The sequence below is a fragment of the Hordeum vulgare genome, chromosome 2H (assembly GCF_904849725.1).
Source record: "Hordeum vulgare subsp. vulgare chromosome 2H, MorexV3_pseudomolecules_assembly, whole genome shotgun sequence".
Lineage (NCBI taxonomy): Eukaryota > Viridiplantae > Streptophyta > Magnoliopsida > Poales > Poaceae > Hordeum > Hordeum vulgare.
The window spans coordinates 33,374,070-33,392,108 of NC_058519.1; the positions used below are offsets into that span (position 1 = coordinate 33,374,070).

Genomic DNA, 18,039 nt, shown 5'->3' on the forward strand with positions numbered 1-18,039 from the left:
TTTGCCACTCGAGACTAATGTGTTTTTCGAGCTGGGACGAAAGCCCTTATTTCTACTAGTGGAGAAATTCCGCATATTTCAGAAATTATTTCGGACTTTGACATTTAAAAATTTAATGAATTCTGACATAATTGAAATTTGTTTTGAAATCTATTTGAAAATTCTTTGAAATTTCGGAGTTAAAAGATATTTCAGATCCCACTGAAATATGCAAAATTTCAAAAAATTCATTCACATGTTCCTATCAACGTTTCAGTTTATCATCTTTTCTTTTTGCGCATAGTTTCAGTTTATCATCTAATGAGGTGTTCTGATCACTACAAGTGTAAATGGGTGCCCTTTAGTTCAATTAAATGAACTAACTGTTCAAAAATTCAAATATAACTGCTGAGTTTCCTTTTCCTTAGGCTTCTGAAATTTTAGTTCACTTGGTTGGAGAGTACCATGGAGGGTGAGAGGGTATCCCAAGGATCATAAAAAATTACATCCCTACAAGGTTTTCTCTAACACAGTACAGACTCAGACGCTCACGCGCATACTAATCACAAGGTTAAGAAGGAAGTTTATGTTAATCCTAAAGTTTTAGGCTAAGACCGCCCAGTGACAAAGGCCAATCCACACGAACCGGAGTTGCAGGACTTGTTCCTCAGTTCTACTCAATACAGTACTACTAACACGGACCAGAGCATGGAGAAGGCCCTCCTTGATCCTCTGGGAAGTGCTGGCCGCGACGATCACCTATCCCGCCCGCGTCGCACGCGAATGAGCCGCCGGCGCCGCCGCCAGGGGACAGCTCGGCGAACCGACTCCGCCACCTCTCCGCGCGCGTAATGCATTTCCTGTTCCGGTGGTAGTCGTGCTCTCGCGTCCGCTTCCTGCTCTGCTTCTCCCCCGGCCTCTGCCCGCCATGCCGCTCCTTCTGCTGCCGCCGCCATTCCGGCGTCGGCGGCGGCTGCTGCTGCTGTGGGCTCCAAGCAGGCGAGGAGGAAGAAGAAGAGGCGCCCGGCAGGCTCAGCCGCTTGTGCGCGTACCCATGCAGCAGCTGGGTGATCTCCGCCTTGACGCCGGTGCGGTCCGCCATGTCGACGTGCTCGTCGACCGCCTTCCACGACAGTATCAGAGCGTTCACCTGCTCCGTCATGGCCTCGTTCTGTCCAAGGCAAAACTCCAATGGATTACATCAGCTGGAACGAAATGATGTGTCATGCGTTTGCACTTTGCAGCACATCGGTCAGTATAAAGAAAGCAATAGTAGTAATAATAATAATCCTGTGAAATAGCTGGACACCTCTTCCATGGAGTGAACAGGACTATTTTCTTCTAAATCGCGACGAGGGTAATCCGTCATTGTGATTTGACATACCCATTACTCGACGACATACTAATTGTTCCAGGTTTGTGCCATTTAGTTCCTGATGATGAAAAGAGCTAAAGGCTGCTTGCTTGTTCACCTTGGTATCAATGATGTCATTTGAGTATAGATTTTGATTCAAAACTCAAGAGTTTTGAAGGAGAGGAACTACTACGAGTGTTACAACAGACGATCGCATCGCTCTAACCTACTCGCATTCATATGAGCTTGACTAGTATAAAGATACTACTATTAACAGGATATCTCATGTTCAATTTTTGCAAAACATTCTAATGCGACATAATAAGATATTCTTATTGAAGAAGGTATAGGACGAACCAGAGACTCCGGTGAATCGCCTTCCCTGCTTAATATCTCCAGAGCTGTCTTCTTAGCCTTCTCAACATACTCATTCATGAGGGTAAGTGGAGGATATCTGTCGGTCAGATTCAAATCACACGCCAGTTTGATAGCATCAAGTTGCTGCCCATTCTCAATCAGATAGTTGATAGCAGCACGTTGCTGCCCACTCTCAACCAGATAGTTCACCGAGTCTGCACAAGAACAGAGTCCACAGCTCAACACAACACACGAACTGGCAAAGCTAGTGCGACAGAGAGCTAACGCTCTAATTACAGAGTCTATTTAAATCAGCGGTTTAAGAGTATCAAGAGTTCAAAACATGCTCTGCTACAAGTAATAATGTTTTCTACGGCTGTGTGCATCACGCGATGCAGAGGCCGGGGTTACCCCTTTTGGAAAAAAGTAATAAGTGGCGTTTTCTAGATACAGGTATTAACTGCAAAAGATACTCCGTTTACAATTACTAAGTGCAAATGAGATATTGGCATAAGGTCAGCCAGTAAAAGACCATATCATTTGCCCACTGCTAAATTTTGCATGCATGCATCATGCATGATGACAACATAACATATACTCGTAGCAGCTTGAAATTAGCAAAGTAGCAGCTTGTCCACTTGACATAAATTATTCATCAACAGGTGATGATATTGAATAATAATATGATGACTTGGAACTAATAGCAAACAAATGTATGTGCATGACTGTCAGTTTCGCCATTGCATCAACCAAATAACAAAAAACATTATTATACAAGGGAATGGTTGGGAAATATGTAATGGACTTGTTTGCAATGCAGGATTTTTTTTTTCAATTCTTGTGGGATTTGAACTACTTCCTGTCGAATTATTGTGTTTCAGAAAGGGCCAAACATGCATGCGGTAAGATTTTAACTTGTACAGCTACAGGTTTGCAACATCTAAACACCAGTATAATTAGCACACAAATGCTAGCGATCAGATTCTTTCACATGCTAGCAATTGAGAAGAACATGGTAGAGGTCCAGAGAGAGTACATGGAACACTAAAGTGCAACATTATAAGACCATGACTCGTGAACTGCAAGCATGTTGAGCTGCTCTCTATTCATATCCAAAGAGCAAGCAACATCGACCACCCCTTCAGGGGCATACCACTGAAAGTATCTCAGTAGGCCACATGAAAATGATACTTATCAAGTTGTTTTGGAGACTGTGTCACTGCAAAAAACAAAATTTCTACGCAGAGAGGATCGTCGTCAAACAGAAGTCCACAACAAAACTCATCTACTTCACAGCAGTTAAATGCTTAGCTAAATGTGTCCTTAGGCAACTTCCACAGGGGTATGCAAAACAAGCTGAACATCGACAATGTGAAGCGATGACCGACGACACCGATGAACGAGTAACAATCCATGTAGGCGAACACGAAAAGCATGCTAAGTGGATTGTAGAACACACTCACAATCTGCATTTGACCACAGCATTTCATAGAACTATGATTCAGCAGCGAGAGGCATCACAGCATACCAGCGACGGTTTGAACCATCCCAAGGCTGTTGCAGAGCTCGACGCAGCTCTGCTTCTTGTTGCGCGGGACGTCGGCAAGGAGGTGCATTGTCCCACGAGCGTCCAGCTCCAAGGTGATCTTGTACGAGACGAGGAACTGCAGAAGGCCCCATACGGCGAGCCGGCCGAGGTCCCTGCGCCCTTCAGGCTTTCCGACGATCATCTCCCTCCAGTCCGCCGCCAGCCGGCCGGCCCGGTCCAGCGTGGCCGCCGACGGCTCGGCCGCGAGGTTGGGGACCAGACAGAGCAGCGCGGCGCAGTTCTCCCAGTTCTTGTCGCTCTTGGGCTCGGTTCTGTCCAGGAAGTCCCTGACGGCGCCGACGACGAGCGCGTGCGGCTCGGCGACGCACCGCAGCGCCGGGAGGAATTGGCTCCGGGCGCGCAGGCTCCTCTTGTTGCCCCAGTAGAGCATGTCCGCCAGCACCGACGCATCCCTGACCGCGCGCGCCGCCGCGAGATCCCACCTCCTGGCCTCCCCCGCGCCGCCTGCCGGTTCCGGCGTCGTCTCCCCATGGCGATGGCCTGGGTACGCCCCTGTGGTGGTCTCCTCGGCATCCTCCTCGTCCTCCTCCTCCTCCTCCTCTGGTTCAAGGCCAGGAGACACCTCGCCCTCCTCGACGGCGTCGTCTTGGTCGGGAGACCACTCGGGTGCCATATCCGCCCTCCCCTGCTCCCCCTCCTCGACGGCGTCGTCTTGGTCGGGAGACCACTCGGGTGCCGTCTCCGCCCTCCCCTGCTCCCCCTCCTCCCCGGCATTGAGGTCCGAAGGCGGCCGATTGTCCCGCGCCCCATCCTCCTCCTCCTCTGGTTCAAGGCCAGGGGACGCCTCCCCCTCCTCAACGGCGCCGTACAGGCCGCGAGACGACTCGACTGGCATCTCCGCACTCGCCTGCCCCCCCACCTCCCCGGCATTACGGTCCAAAGGCGCGCGCTTGGCCCGCCCCCCATCCTCCTCCTCCTCGCTGCTGTCCTGGCCCTTGCCCCTGACGTGGCGCCGGACGGTGTCGGCGGTGGCCGGGAGCGCGGCGGCCTGGCGCGACTGGAGCAGGCGGAAGCGGGCGGCGATGGAGGACTGGAGGGAGGAGATGTGGGCGTCTACGTCGGCCCAGGTGAAGGGGATGGGGACGGGGGAGGCGGCGGCGAGGCGGTCGAACGAGTCCCGGAGGCGCTGCTTCTTGGCGGGGAGGGCGGCGATGGCGGCCTCCAGCTCCGACGCCATCGGAAGCGCGGCCGGAAAGGAATGGGGATTCCGGGAAGGGGCTGGGGTTTTCTTGCCTGCCGGAGGGCGGAGGCGTTGGTTGGGGTTTAGAGAGAGAGAGAGAGGGACGGTGCGTGTCAGTCAGCCATTCTTCGCCCCCGTTTCCATCAAAGCACTGCTTTGTCTTTTACTGCTTGGCTTCGGGGAGTTCGGGGGGGGGGGGGGGGAGGAAAAGCCGACGCTGCTTCCGTTGGGCCCACATGTACTGATCCAAAGGCATCTGCAGTTATGGTTCAAAGAAAGTGTATTGGTTTTTTTTTATTACTTTTGCGAACCAGAAAATTCATTTCGTGAGGTATATTTGGTTGGTGGAATTTATGGGTGATAAGGTTGTTGTGGAGTATCCACCTTCCATTGTAATGAAGGTAATGGCACTGCTTCAAGGTGTATCTTATCTAAAACTATCAAAGAGTATTAATGAGACAATGATTGAAAGTAAACTACCATAAGAGCATCTCTAGTAGGACCCTCGAACCCTTAAAACAGAAACCAGTTTTAAGGGTTGAGAATTGCACATTTTTAACACTTTTAAGGGTTAAAAAACAGGGGCAAAGACTAGAACCCTCAAACCCAACCCTTATAACGGAATATTCCGTTATAAGGGTTGGGTTTGAGGGTTCTAGTCTTTGCCCCAACCCCAAACCTTAAAACTGTCATTCATATATCACACATTTCATCATATGACATATCACAAATTCAATCACATTTGACATAAAACAATAATCATTCTAGTTATTATTACAACACCGAATAAAACAATAATCATTCAAATCATTACAACAATGTTTGAGCAAATAACAACAATTGTTCGAATCAAATAGGACATAGAAAAGTAAAACAAAGATACATCATGGGCCAATGCGCCGCCCATCCAAATGACAGTGGTGCTCTACTAATCATCCCGGAGCCGACCATGAGTGGTTCCATCCTCAATCTCACGATGTGCTTCAAGAAAAGCTTGTATGCGAGAAGGGTTTCTTTCCGGTTGCACACGGGTACCAACATTGTCATAGAAACAAGGGAGATTTAACCCTCTCTCATCCTCTAGGATCATGTTGTGTAGAATCACACAACATTTCATGATGTTCATCAAGGTTTTTTTGTCCCAAAACCTTGTTGGACCCCGAACTATGGCAAACCTTGCTTGCAAAACACCGAAAGCTCTCTCAATATCTTTGCGGGCTGCCTCTTGTGCCTTGGTGAAATGAGCCTGTTTTCTTGTTAAGGGCACCCCATTTTTCTCCTTGATGGACTTCACAAGAGTTTCCCATTCGGGATAGATGCCATCGGTGAGATAATATCCCATTGAGTACTCATTGTTCATGATTTTGTAGTTGCAAGCTGGAGCATCCCCAGAAATTAATCTTTTGAACAGGGGAGATCTATTGAGGACATTGATATCATTGAGTGTTCCCGGCAACCCAAAGAATGCATGCCAAATCCATGTGTCCTCCGATGCTACGGCCTCAAGAACAATAGTAGCATCACGGCTTTTACCGCAATACATTCCCTGCCATGCCTTTGGGCAATTTTTCCATCTCCAATGAATGCAATCAAGACTACCAAGCATCCCCGGCCATCCCCTTTTTTCATTCATTTCCATTAGTCTCTTTGTATCTTCCTCGTTTGGTGCCCGAAGATACTGCTCACCATACAACCGGATGACCAACTTGGCAAACCCACGGACGGACTCCGTGGTTGTATCTTCCCCAATGCGTAGATACTCGTCGGTATAATCCGCGGGTATGCCATAAGCGAGTACCCGCATTGCCGCCGATATCTTTTGATATGCACTAAACCCCATGATACCGGCGGCGGATCTACGACGTGTAAAATAATACGAGGCGGCCTCACAATCGGTGACAATCTTCACAAACAAACTACGTCTCATCCGGTACCTTCTGCAAAAGAGACGAGGAGGGTATGTAGGTACCTCCGCGAAGTAGTCTCGCATCAAATGCTCGTGTCCGAGAGCGTGGTTCCGGTAGATGGTGAGTCGCCCCATCTTCGACCCTCTCCTCTGATCCAAAAGCTTCACGCGGTCTTCAAACGCTTGCACGTCGACGAGGAGGCTCATCATCTCGACGTCGTCGTCTTGCAACAACTCGTCAATGTCCGAATCGTCGGATGACGACCAATCCGACGAATCCGACAACGAGTCCATCTACATACGAAGTGGCTACAATTAGTGCCAATGAAGCAAAAATTTAAAACTAAAAAAGTAAAAAAAAATCTCACCGGTGAGCGGAGGGGCGGCGGCCGAGGCGCGATGGGGCGGCGGGGCGCGGCCGGGGCGCGGAGGGGCGGCAGGACGGCGGCCGGAGCGTGGGGACGGCGGGGCGTCGGCCGGAGCGGAGGGGCGGCGGCCGGGGCGGAGGGGCAGCGGCGAGGCGAGATGCGGACGGCGGCGGGTGCGGAGGGGCGGCGGCCGGGGCGCGGCGGGGCGGTGGCCGGGGCGCGGAGTCGCGGAGGGGCGGAGGGGCGGCTGCTAGAGCGCGAGGCGGCGGCCGGAGCACGGGGCGGCGGCGGGGCGAGATGCGGCGGGGCGGCGGCCGGAGCGCGGAGGGGCGGCGGGGCGGCGGCCGGAGCGCGGAGGGGCGGGGGGGCCGCGGCCGAAGCGCGGGCCGGCGACGGGGCGAGATGCGGCCGAGCTATTTCCTCTCGCGCGGGGGAACCAACTGCCTCCCGCGCGAGGAGGGAAAATGAGTGCGGGTTGGGGGCAGTTCCCCCCCCCCCAACCCTCACTTCTACAGGCTGGGAAGGGGTTTGAGGGTTCGACCTCTAAATTTTTTTACGGGTTTAAGGGTTCTAGTCTACGCCGTTTTTCCGATGAAAACTGTAAAAAAGCGTTTATTTTTAAGGGTTTGAGGGTTTGAGGGTTCTACTAGAGATGCTCTAAGAGGTGGGGGTTTTCGCATGGGACAAGCCAAAGAAAAGACCAGTTTGTTTGAGAAAATCTTGGCTTGTGGTAGGGGTGATTCGACCATGAAATACCTTGGGATGCCGGTAGATGAAAATAGATTGAAAAATAGTGTTTGGTAGGGGTGATTTGACCATGAAATACCTTGGGATGCCGGTAGATGAAAATAGATTGAAAAATAGTGTTCCGCGAAACAAAAGAGATTGAAAAGTAGTGTTTGGGATGCCTCTGTCGAAAAATTTGAGAAACAACATGTGATGTTGGTTAGGTAAAACTTTGGATATAGGAAGGCAGGACAATATTAATCGACTTGTCCTTTTCAAGCATACCCCTCTCCATGGTGTACTTCTATGATCTATCCAAAAGGACCAAGAAGTATGGCATGCCTAGGGTTAGGTTTCTTTGGAGTGGTGATAAGGGCAAGAGGAAATATCAGCTCGTGTCTTGGTTTGCGTTTTGTTTGGGTTTATGTCAGGATTTCCTTATGAATAAATACCAAGGTAAAGATACTTCGGGAGATTGGGTCAAGTTCAACATAAAAGAAGGGAACTCGCATTTTTGGCAGGGGCTGCTGAAAATGAAAACCATCTTCATGTCATGATGCCAATTATGTGTTGGAACCGGGGGGGGGGGTTAGAAGTAAGTTTTTGAAGGGTGAATGATTGGGCAATGATTCCCTACCTTGGAAATTTCCTTGATAAAAAATGCGACAGTTAGAGAAGTTATTAGTAGCAATGCCAACATCTTGAAATTTAGAAGAGCTCTAGTGGGTGAGAAAGTCATGCAATGGAGGTCTTACAAGATTTATGTGAGAATGTAGTTTCCTCTTATGGTGATGATAGAGTAAGTTAGTTACTTGTTGGGTTTGGAAATTGGATTTGCAATGCGGAGTTGTGGGACAACACCATATAAGTTCCTTTGGAAAGTTGAAAATTCTCTTTAGGGTGAAAACATTTCTCTAATTGGTTCTTCAAAAAGCATCTTAGTGAACCTGGTTGCTTATTTTGTCGTAAAAAGAGAAACTATAGACCATCTTTCTTTTATTGCCCTCTTGCAAGATATATTTGAAATGTGATCACTTGCTCCCTTGGTTTTAGTTGTCCTGGTGATGATGCATATTTTAATGTGTGGTCAAAAAGCATGTATGAAAAAAGGGAGGGTTTTCTGGGTATTGTAGTAGTGCTTTGGAGCATTTGGAAAGCTTGTAACCTTGCTTGCTTCCGGCAGAAATGGCATGTTGATCCTATTGATGTATTATGCAAAGTAACACACTAGAATACTATCTATAGTGATTTGCAGGGGAAGGAGGACGCAAGACTAGGGCTATGATGCAACACAAAGCTTCGGCAACAAGTCGCGGATGAGATCTTCTAATCCAGAAGGAGTTGCACATCATGAATACCAAGACTGCTTGGCTCAAGGAAACGAGACAAAATGTTGGAAAAGGAAGATCCTAGAGGTTCTTGTTGTTGTTCAAAAAAATGTTATTGTTTTTGTTGTTGTTAATCAAACACGTGTGTTGCTTTGCTGAAAGTGTTTGGTTTGCAACTAGTAGATTTGCTAGTCTACGCAATTTTTAGTCATGTTGCTTATTTCCAATTTGCTTAGACTTATTAACTAAGGTGGTTGATGCATATTATTTGTAAGGAACACACCCCGGGGGCGATGTTTGAGTGACCTTTTGGGTGGTGGTTTATTCTGATGGTAAACACACATGGTTTATTTAAATGAAATCAGGGGAGAACTCCCTTTTGTTCCAAAAAGCTACCACATAAATAAGATATCCTATCTTTTTTTACAGTGTGACTCTTGTCGTCATAACGAAGCACGTTTTATCCCCAAAATTCCCCACTCGTGTGTTTCTTCCCTACTTTCTCCAACCCATGCGCTTTATCATCAATATACCTGAAGCACTTCTTCATCAACACAAAATGTAAGGGTCATGCGACCTTAGAGTTTGTGTCACTAGTTCCCTTGCTCTCCTAGAGGAAATCATGAAACATCAAGGTTCTCTCCAAGTTTGCTTGTGTTTCATTCTGTATCCCACCTTTAGTTTGTTTGTCCATGTCAGTTTGACATCCATGTCCCTGTGACCCCGGTTTGGATCAAGAACATATGTGATGGGATATTGTTAGTTATCTTTTGGATAAATAGGCAGGGGTGAATACAGTCTGGATTTTTGGGCACACTTGATTTCACAAAAAAGTTTTAATTGTAAGGGACCTTTTTATACTTTATTTGAGAATTCCATGTGTTCCCGTCTCACACTTTTTCTTGGAAGGAACACATTATGCATTCCATTACATAACAATGTTGTGAAAATCGCTCGCTACATAGTTCAGTATAAATTTTGGGAGTTGCTCCAACTAGGTATCACACACATCAGCTCAAAAATTAGCTCCATACATAGCTAAAGCATGTGCCACCATATTACAAGTCTGAGGCAAGACACAACACTTGCAACAGAAAACCCACACACAACTGGGATTTGATACTCCTCACAATAGCTCCTAGATTCGCTAGATCATAATCTTTAGAATTTGCTACCCTCATTAGATCTATTGAATCCATTTCAAACAATACCTTTGTCGCACCCCATATGAATAGCCATTTTTATATCATACAACAAAGCCAATGCATAGACATGCAGAACTTCAGATATGTGTACCAGATTGCCCACACATGCAGCCATCACCCTGCCTTGGTCATCTCGGATGATAAATCCCCAACCGTCAGAGTTGGAGTCCTCGTGGAAAGCCGCATCACTACTGTTCTTGATTGAGGAATCCTGTTGATAGCCTAGACCATTTGTGGTTGAGCTACTGTTTTTTCCTTCAATAGTGTTTTTGCTCTTCATTACATTCAATAGATGATAACTAATGGAAGAGCGGACATCATCAGGCGAGATAGAGGATTCACCCGAGTTTTCTTTATTGGTACATGCCACGAGCACCAAAGGAGCAAGAATTTTTTTATTTTATCCTCCTCTGCTAGATTAATGGTCTGTTTTAGTGTTTTTAAAACACTAGCATAGCCAGCTAAAAGCAACCTAATATGCTTTGATTTTAATCTTCTAATTCAAGATCCAACATCATCTGAGATGGTTTGGGCATATTGAATGCAGGCCTCGAGAAGCTCCAGTGCATAGCGGATGGCTAAAGTGTGTTGATAATATCAAAAGAGGTTGGAGTAGACTGAACTTGACATGAGAGGAGTCTATAAAAAGAGATCTGAAACACTGGAGTATCGCCAAAAAACTAAACATGGACAGGGATGCATGAAAGCTTGCTATCCATGTGTCAAAACCATGAGTTGGTCGCGAGATCTAATGGGTTTTACTTCTAGCCTACCCCAACTTATTTGAGATAAAGGTTTTGTTGTCGTTATTGTTTAATCTCATCCATACCTCGTTGACTTTCTTACACATAAAAAAGCAATGTCGTACGACTCCATCTAATCTAAAACATACATGAGACCGAGTATTTACATCCATGCGTTTGCTTTGTAGCTTCGCTCGTATTGGTACACTGTTTTGTAGATAGATGCCATGAGAAGTGAAGCACTTTATTTGGAGGGGAAGCCACCATAGTTTTTGCCAATCAAAACTGTGGTGTTCCTCATTTGCACTCACGGAGGAAGTTAGGCATGTCCTAGATTCTTAGGAAGCGCTATCTATTGCTACTCTATAGGTAAATTTAACTGAAAAGGTGCCTCTTTATCTAAGTGCCACGCTATAAAGTCATTGATGTGTTCTTGAATTGGAAATTGAAGTATGATTCTTGCATCTTCTGAAACGAAGGTCTGCTTCGCCAAATCCTCAACCAACCATTACCGTAGGATTAATCAACCAACTCACTCTAGTGATCAAATTATTTCCTTTGTGCGAGATGACCTTTCTTGTGATGTTCCTTGGGACCCATGGTCAACTCACTCACTCTAAAGAGGAAAGGTATCAAAGCAGCCTCCATGCTTTCCTTGCAAACATGGCTAGGTTGAAAGCATGGAGTGTTGGAGTTTTGTGTAAGCCTAGTCACCTTTTTTTATTCACTCTCATCAATTTTCTTACAGCTTATCCAGTGCACTTTATTTTCCTTTTCAACTTGACTCGACCGTTACCCATTGATCATGGTGTTTGGTTCTTCACACATGCCCTTAGTGATGTCAAAACAAGCCATAATGTAGATAGAAATTGCTTGTGGCATAGATTTTATCAAGGTTTCCTTCCATGGCTCTAAGAGCTACTTCACTTTCCAGCTTTAAGCCCTTTTCCAAATTATTTCCTTCACATATTCAAAAGCTTTCGCCCTTTTTTGTCCTACATATATCGGAAGGCCTATATATTCGTAGGTGTGAGTGGTGGCTTTGGGTGACTTGATATATGTTCTTGTTAGACCTTCATGAAATAACTAATAAAGATGGATGTACGCATCGATTGATGCACAGGCCCGGGGTTTAACCTCCTTTTAAAAGAAATTGATGATAGCCCCTCCAAAGAGATATGCAAGATGCCCCTCATTTCTTGTTTTTAACGTACCTTTGTGTTCTTACTAAACAAGATCGATGACTTGTCCTTATTAATCATTTGACCAGAACATGCTTCAAATGCATTCAAAACATTACTTGAGTTAGCCTCCATTACCAACAAAGAAAACTCCGAAAAGCAGGTGGCTAACACTAGGGGCTCCCCTACAGATTTTGATCCCTGTAAGTGAACCATTTAGTTTGGCCTTGTGAAGCTTGGCTCAGAAACCTTCTGCAAATATATGGGGAGAGTGGATCGTGGTGGTGAGCAAAGAGCAAAATAAACGTTCCTCTACAACAAGGTCACACCGCCAGCAATTCCCACGAAGACCTCGCCGCGGGGAGCTCGTCGTCGTTCCCAAGAAGTCCTCGCCACGGGGAGCTCGTCGTCGTTCCCAGGAAGACCACACACCGCCGGCTTCCGCACCGTTGTCGCCCACAACGGTGCTCCCGCCCCTGTCGTGCTCTAGGAGAAGCGATGACCGCCCTCCCCGCTCTCGCTGGCACGCTCAAGCGAGGCGCTGCTCTAGCTGTGCGCGACCGTCTTCCTCCAGTCGCCTTTGCTCTCTCCAACGGGGCCATCGGGCTTTGAGGCCTCTCCAACGCCCCCCTTGATCTCCAGTGGTCTGCTGCGATGTATGCCTTCTGCTATGCGGCTGTGTCGGGGGGTTGTCGCAGATGAAGGCGTGGTTAGCTTGTTGTACCTCGCCCCGCTCTTTGCTACGCGCCAGAACGCCATCCTGCCCCCCTCCCCCTTGCTCCAGCTCCGGTCAAGGCACTACCAAACCGTAGGAAGACCATGCATGGCCTTGACATATGCAAGTCCGCGTGTAAGGCACAACTTCTTGGGATAATCCTTTCTCCCATGGATAAGATGGTTTGGAAGGCCTGGACGCCTCCAAAAGTAAGATTCTTTCCTTGGTTGGTTATTCAAGATAGAATTTGAACGGTGAATAGATTGGCAAAGTGTGGGTGGCCAAATTGTTATCTTTGCCCTCTATGCAAGGGGGGGCAAGAATGTGAATCTCACCTCTTTTACAAGTGTCGCTTCACTCGCCGGCTATGGTCTTTGGTCATCGAGAAGTTACAATTGTTCGGGCTCGACACTTCCGCTTGGCCCTTGTTCGACTCGGTGGAGGCATGGTGGGGAAATACTTATGGTGATGATACACCAAACCGACAAGCAAAGGCCTCCCTAACCATGCTCGTCTCTTGGACTTACGTGTGAAACATGATGGTTTTCATGCATAAAAGCGTTCCACCGCCTATATCTTGCTCACCTCTATCCTTATCGAGGCCAACCTTTGGGTCATCACCGGTACAAAAATACTAGGGTCTTTTATTTCATGGGAGTTATCCGCATACGGTGTATTTTGGTGTTTTCTAACTAATAAACTCTATTCCCTCTTATTTAATGAAGGAGGCAAAAGCTTTGCCTCAGTTTAAAAAAACAAAACAGGGTCACTTACATATCCTTCATATCTGTGGATAAAACGCATCTACCAGCTGTCATTTTGAACTTAAATTGGGTCTCTTGTTGCACTTACAACATGCTCAGGCGAAGCGAAAACTAATATAGGTTGCCACAAAATTAACACGGGAAACTTACGCCATCGTCACGGCGATGGTAGTTTCTCTTTCTTTTTCTTGTACTACTTCCTTTCACAGTCCAAACCGTGCACGTGTAATTTATCAAGAGGAGAAAAACAGAGAAAAAACAAGCATCATACCATTTGTTGCGTCTGTCCTCATTAAACCTAACGGCGTACAAAATCTCCTGCCAATTGTTGGCACCCCACATCACAGTTGTAACAACCTACTAATTCGCACTCCCAACCTGCAGTTTTTACCTCACGCATCATCAACTCGTCATGGGCTCGCACTCCGCAGCAGGGGCATCTTTCTTGTCGTCTTCACCCTTGGGTTCTTCGCCTTCACCTTCGCCTTTGCTGACATCGCCATCGCCATCTTCATCGTCCGCAGGGGAGGCATCCTTCATCTGGTAATCCACCTTGAAGTCATAGTCCGCGTCCATGTCATTCAGCACGCTGAACTTGTTCCCTTTGCGCCGCTTCTTCTCCGCTTTCTTCTTACGGGGGTCGAGGATGCCCTCGGCAGTGTACAGCTTGTCGTGCTGTGTGCCACCACCGGCCGCTGCCTTGCTTCCTTCACGGTCGTTCACGTCGGACATCGATTCGTCCTTCACAGGTGCACTCTGCGCTGGGGGATCCTGTTCAATGCAAGACAGATATCATCTTAGCTGTACTACTGGAATATACAACTTGAAAGTTAACTTGCCAACTCCAACAGACAAAAGATAATGAGTGTGATGTTTCTTTTCTGTCTACCTAAGCGTTCCCTATCTCCCCAAAAGGACATGCCTTCGACAGCTCTACAGTTTATAACTTCTTACACAGATTACTCATACAGTCAAGAAAATAGGTAGAATAAGAGCTCCCAAGTTAAGTAGATCAAAGCGATTGACTGTTACCAGTAACCAACAAAAAAAGGTCTAAAAAAACCACAGTACCACAAACACACAAGAGAGAAGGATGCATCTAAACAATCACAATTAGGGCAACTCTAATCCATGCCTACAAAACATATAGCTCCGAGAAACTGCTCCCAGCCAATTTGGGAATGGGTTTGAGACTTAGAGTTGCTCTTACTTAGAAGAAAATGGGTAATTGGTTGCAAAAGTTTACAATAATAACATTGCTGTGTTAAAAATTAACGAAGATCACTGCAGTTGTAAAAAATACCTCAAGCATCGCTTCATCAATCTCTGGTGGGGCATTAGATGGAATTTCAATATGACTGAAATCCTCCATAGATTTTAGACCACTAATATATGAAGACTCGGCTTTGTAAATTTCATCAACATTAAATTCACTTCCGTCTTCTGTGATAATTACTGCATTGGCGTCCTCCACGACTTCCCTTTTAGGTGGCAGTGTAAAATAGGGTACCTTGCCTAATAACAAGATGATTAGATGGCTTGGAAACAAAACAACAAAATTTCCCGCAAGAAAAGAAACGAAACAATAAATTTACAATCACAGGATAAGTTGTCAATTGTACCTTCATTCCAGTCATGAATCACTATTTTTGCAGCAGCTTCCACATCCACTATACCACCCTTTTTCAATTTCCCCCGGAGTGTGGCAAGTTTTTGAAGGAAATCATCAACTGAAGTAAAGCTCGGCACCTTGTACAGAGACAGCAATTTTTCATGTGGGCAGAGACCGAGGATTTCTTTAACTGCAAGAATACAATAAATATGGAGTAGCAGGGTAAGTAAGTAATTGCATGGTGCATTTCCAGGTACACTATCGTATTACGTTATTGTCAGATTGGTATCAGCAAAGAAAACTAGGAGTACAGTAACAAGAATGAATATAGATTAGTAAAAAGCTGGTTGGAACAATAATAATAAAAACAATAAAAGACAGCACCTACCAGGAGTGATTACATCTTCCATCTTCTCAACTCTTTTGCAGTTGCGAAGGGCTACAGACACACCACTGCTGGCAGATCTGAGCATCACAACACCAGGACAATCCAACAACTTCACCTTCTTGTCTAACTGAACCTCCTGCATTGATCTAGTAACTCCTGGAGTAGAACCGACATTAACCACACGGGACCTCTTCAAGCTGTTGATTAGACTGCTCTTGCCAACATTAGGAAGGCCAACAATACCCACAGTAATTGCCAACTTGAGCTGCAAGCAAACCCCAATAGTTAAATTTAGGCAGAGAACCACTGTAAAATCACTAATGGTTATCAAAATGTCATGATGAGATCAAACAACGTCCACGCAGAAAAATTAGGTGCGTGCATTAAAAAAACGGTATGCCAATGTTAATATGGCTTCCATCTCCATGGAACAGGACAACAAGGCAAAATGACAAAACCCAATAGCATGAAGTCAGGCAAATCATATTTGGTGTTAATAAAGGATGGAATTTTCAATGTAAAAAAGAAAACTATAAATCCTAAGAACACCGGTGAAACTACTGACTTAAGCTAGACATATACACGCAAACAAAGACAGTCTCCGATCATCTCTAAAAACATTGAGATAGGATACCTCATGACTCCTGGAATAGTTTTTTAGCAGTTTAATCAGATTCTCAGCACCAAGACAATCACTGCTTTGTGGGATATTGCTTGTTTTATCAAGCTTTGATGATTTCCATCCCAGCTTGGTCCTCTGCTCTTGAGTGTTGCACTTGAATGCAACGGTTGGTAATTCCTCCCTTAGATATGAAAGCCACTTCTCCACCGACTCCTTGGGGACAAGATCTGCAATCCACAATAAAGACGACCATAAGACACAGAAAGATAGGAAAGATCACACCGGTGATAAAGCCATCAGTTACACTATACCTATCTTGTTCAGAAGTAGCACAATCCGTTTAGTCGGATCGGCCTTCCTGACCATCTTCTCCATGTCAACGCAACGAGTGCCCAGCGGGTCCCTTGCATCAAGAACCTCGAGAATCACGTCTGAAGCTTCAATGACTTTAACCAGCTCCTTGTAGAAGGCTCTCTCCGAATGGTCTGGAACCACATTCAGCAGCTTTAGCGAATAACGCTCATGCAAGCAGCAGGGCGTAAAATGCCGACGGTGGGGGAAAAGAAACTAACCATTGGTCTTAGGCACCGCTAAAGCAGCAGTCTCCTCTGTTGCGTCATTATCATTACCAATGTCTTCGTCATCGGGTATCCCGAGCTTTCTCTTCCTAGCCTGAAAGAGGAGGCCACAATATTTAAGATCATTGTTGAACTTCTGCAATCAGACGGCATCAATAACAGACTTCTGAAGGCAGAGTTCGCAAAGGAAAATTGCTAACTCTCAACATCTAGCCAACCAACCTATCAAAGCAAGCACCTAATGGCTACCTATGGAACTACGGAAGAGTAATCGTTTGACACTGTGAAATAATAAGATCATCAAAGACGAGAAGACGACTACTAACTCGGTCTCGTGAGACCGACCGAACACCGAGAAATTGGTAGCAGCGGCAGGCCAGGGAGGGAGGGAGCGAGCGCAAGAGGCGGACGGTTGCTTACCCTCTCCTTGCGGGCCTCCTTCTTGTCCTCGAGCTCCTTGATGGCCATGGAGCGGCGGACCTCGAGGGCCTTGAGCTCCTGCTCCTTGAAGGGCCACTCGTTGGGGATCCCGGGGTCCTTCTCGACCTTGCTCCGGCCGGTCTTGCCGTCCTTCCTGGCCTCCTTGCGCTTCTTGCGGTGGTGCTCCTTGACCTTGCGCAACACCTTGTGCTTCGCCTTGAGCGTGATGCGCTTGCTCTTGCTCTTCTTGCTCTTCTTCGGCATCTTGTCGCCGACGCCGCCTACTCCGACGCGGGTGGTGAGGTGACGGTGGCGAGGAGGAGGAGAGAGCCGCCGGTGGAGGGAGGGAGGGAGGGAGAGGAGAGCCGGTCGGGAAGGTATGGATGGCTCTGGCGGCTGGTGGCTGAAGCAGGGGAGAGGTGCTAGGGTTTAGCAAGTCTGCGGATGGGCCTTGATGTACGCTGCGTGTGCGGCCCGCATGAGGCACCTCCCATCTGGGCCATAAAGCCCATAGTAAGCCCTGTACCACCCCTCTCTTGGCCCAATCAGCAACGCGTTTTCCCCTTCGGCATTGTTGATATAGCATTACAAAAAAATGTTCATGACACTAAAAATATATCCACATGTTTCAAAAATACTGCTTGTGACTTTTTTTTAAGTTTCCGTACAATGTAAAGAAATATTTACGTGCATTAAAAAAGTTTGTACCATTAGAAACAATGTGATATTTTAAAAATGTTTGCGCGTTTCAAAAAAGATGTTCATATCTTTTTTAAAATGTTTATACAATAAAAAAAGTTCTCATATTTTTTTCAAAAATGTTATGTGACATTCACGAAAAAAATGTTCAACATATACTTAAACCTCTACAAAGACTTATACTCCCTCTGTCCTAAAATTCTTGTTTTAGGTTTGTCTAAAATGAATGTATCTAAATACTAAAACGTGACTAGATACAATTATATCTAGACAAATCTAAGAGAATAATTTTAGGACAGAGGGAA

At 46.4% G+C, this 18,039-nt stretch overlaps 2 protein-coding genes across 2 annotated transcripts; both read right to left on the bottom strand.

Moving 5' to 3' along the window:
* Positions 1-373: 373 nt before the first annotated feature.
* LOC123424665 lies at positions 374-4,569 on the bottom strand. The gene is made up of 3 exons (XM_045108322.1): positions 3,219-4,569; positions 1,691-1,905; positions 374-1,150 (listed from the first exon to the last, which is right to left on the bottom strand). Exons 1-3 carry the CDS (start codon positions 4,474-4,476, stop codon positions 671-673), a joined length of 1,953 nt encoding a protein of 650 aa, XP_044964257.1. The 5' UTR covers positions 4,477-4,569; the 3' UTR covers positions 374-670.
* A 9,047-nt stretch (positions 4,570-13,616) lies between these two features.
* LOC123424666 (guanine nucleotide-binding protein-like NSN1) lies at positions 13,617-17,431 on the bottom strand. The gene is made up of 8 exons (XM_045108323.1): positions 17,036-17,431; positions 16,610-16,709; positions 16,349-16,522; positions 16,050-16,264; positions 15,416-15,680; positions 15,038-15,217; positions 14,719-14,930; positions 13,617-14,186 (listed from the first exon to the last, which is right to left on the bottom strand). Exons 1-8 carry the CDS (start codon positions 17,297-17,299, stop codon positions 13,818-13,820), a joined length of 1,779 nt encoding a protein of 592 aa, XP_044964258.1. The 5' UTR covers positions 17,300-17,431; the 3' UTR covers positions 13,617-13,817.
* Between the last annotated feature and the right edge of the window lie 608 nt (positions 17,432-18,039).

What these genes read in the sequence shown, in the direction of transcription:
- LOC123424665 (XM_045108322.1), bottom strand. Translation starts at nt 4,476, where the DNA reads ATGGCGTCGGAGCTGGAGGCCGCCATCGCCGCCCTCCCCGCCAAGAAG. An exon ending in GATGGTTCAAACCGTCGCTG is followed by an intron (nt 1,906 to 3,218) that starts GTATGCTGTGAT and finishes GTTCTTGTGCAG; the next exon opens with ACTCGGTGAACTATCTGGTT. An exon ending in GCGATTCACCGGAGTCTCTG is followed by an intron (nt 1,151 to 1,690) that starts GTTCGTCCTATA and finishes TGCCTTGGACAG; the next exon opens with AACGAGGCCATGACGGAGCA.
- LOC123424666 (XM_045108323.1), bottom strand. Translation starts at nt 17,299, where the DNA reads ATGCCGAAGAAGAGCAAGAAGAGCAAGAGCAAGCGCATCACGCTCAAG. An exon ending in AGGAGGCCCGCAAGGAGAGG is followed by an intron (nt 16,710 to 17,035) that starts GTAAGCAACCGT and finishes CTCCTCTTTCAG; the next exon opens with GCTAGGAAGAGAAAGCTCGG. An exon ending in GATTCATGACTGGAATGAAG is followed by an intron (nt 14,931 to 15,037) that starts GTACAATTGACA and finishes TCTTGTTATTAG; the next exon opens with GCAAGGTACCCTATTTTACA.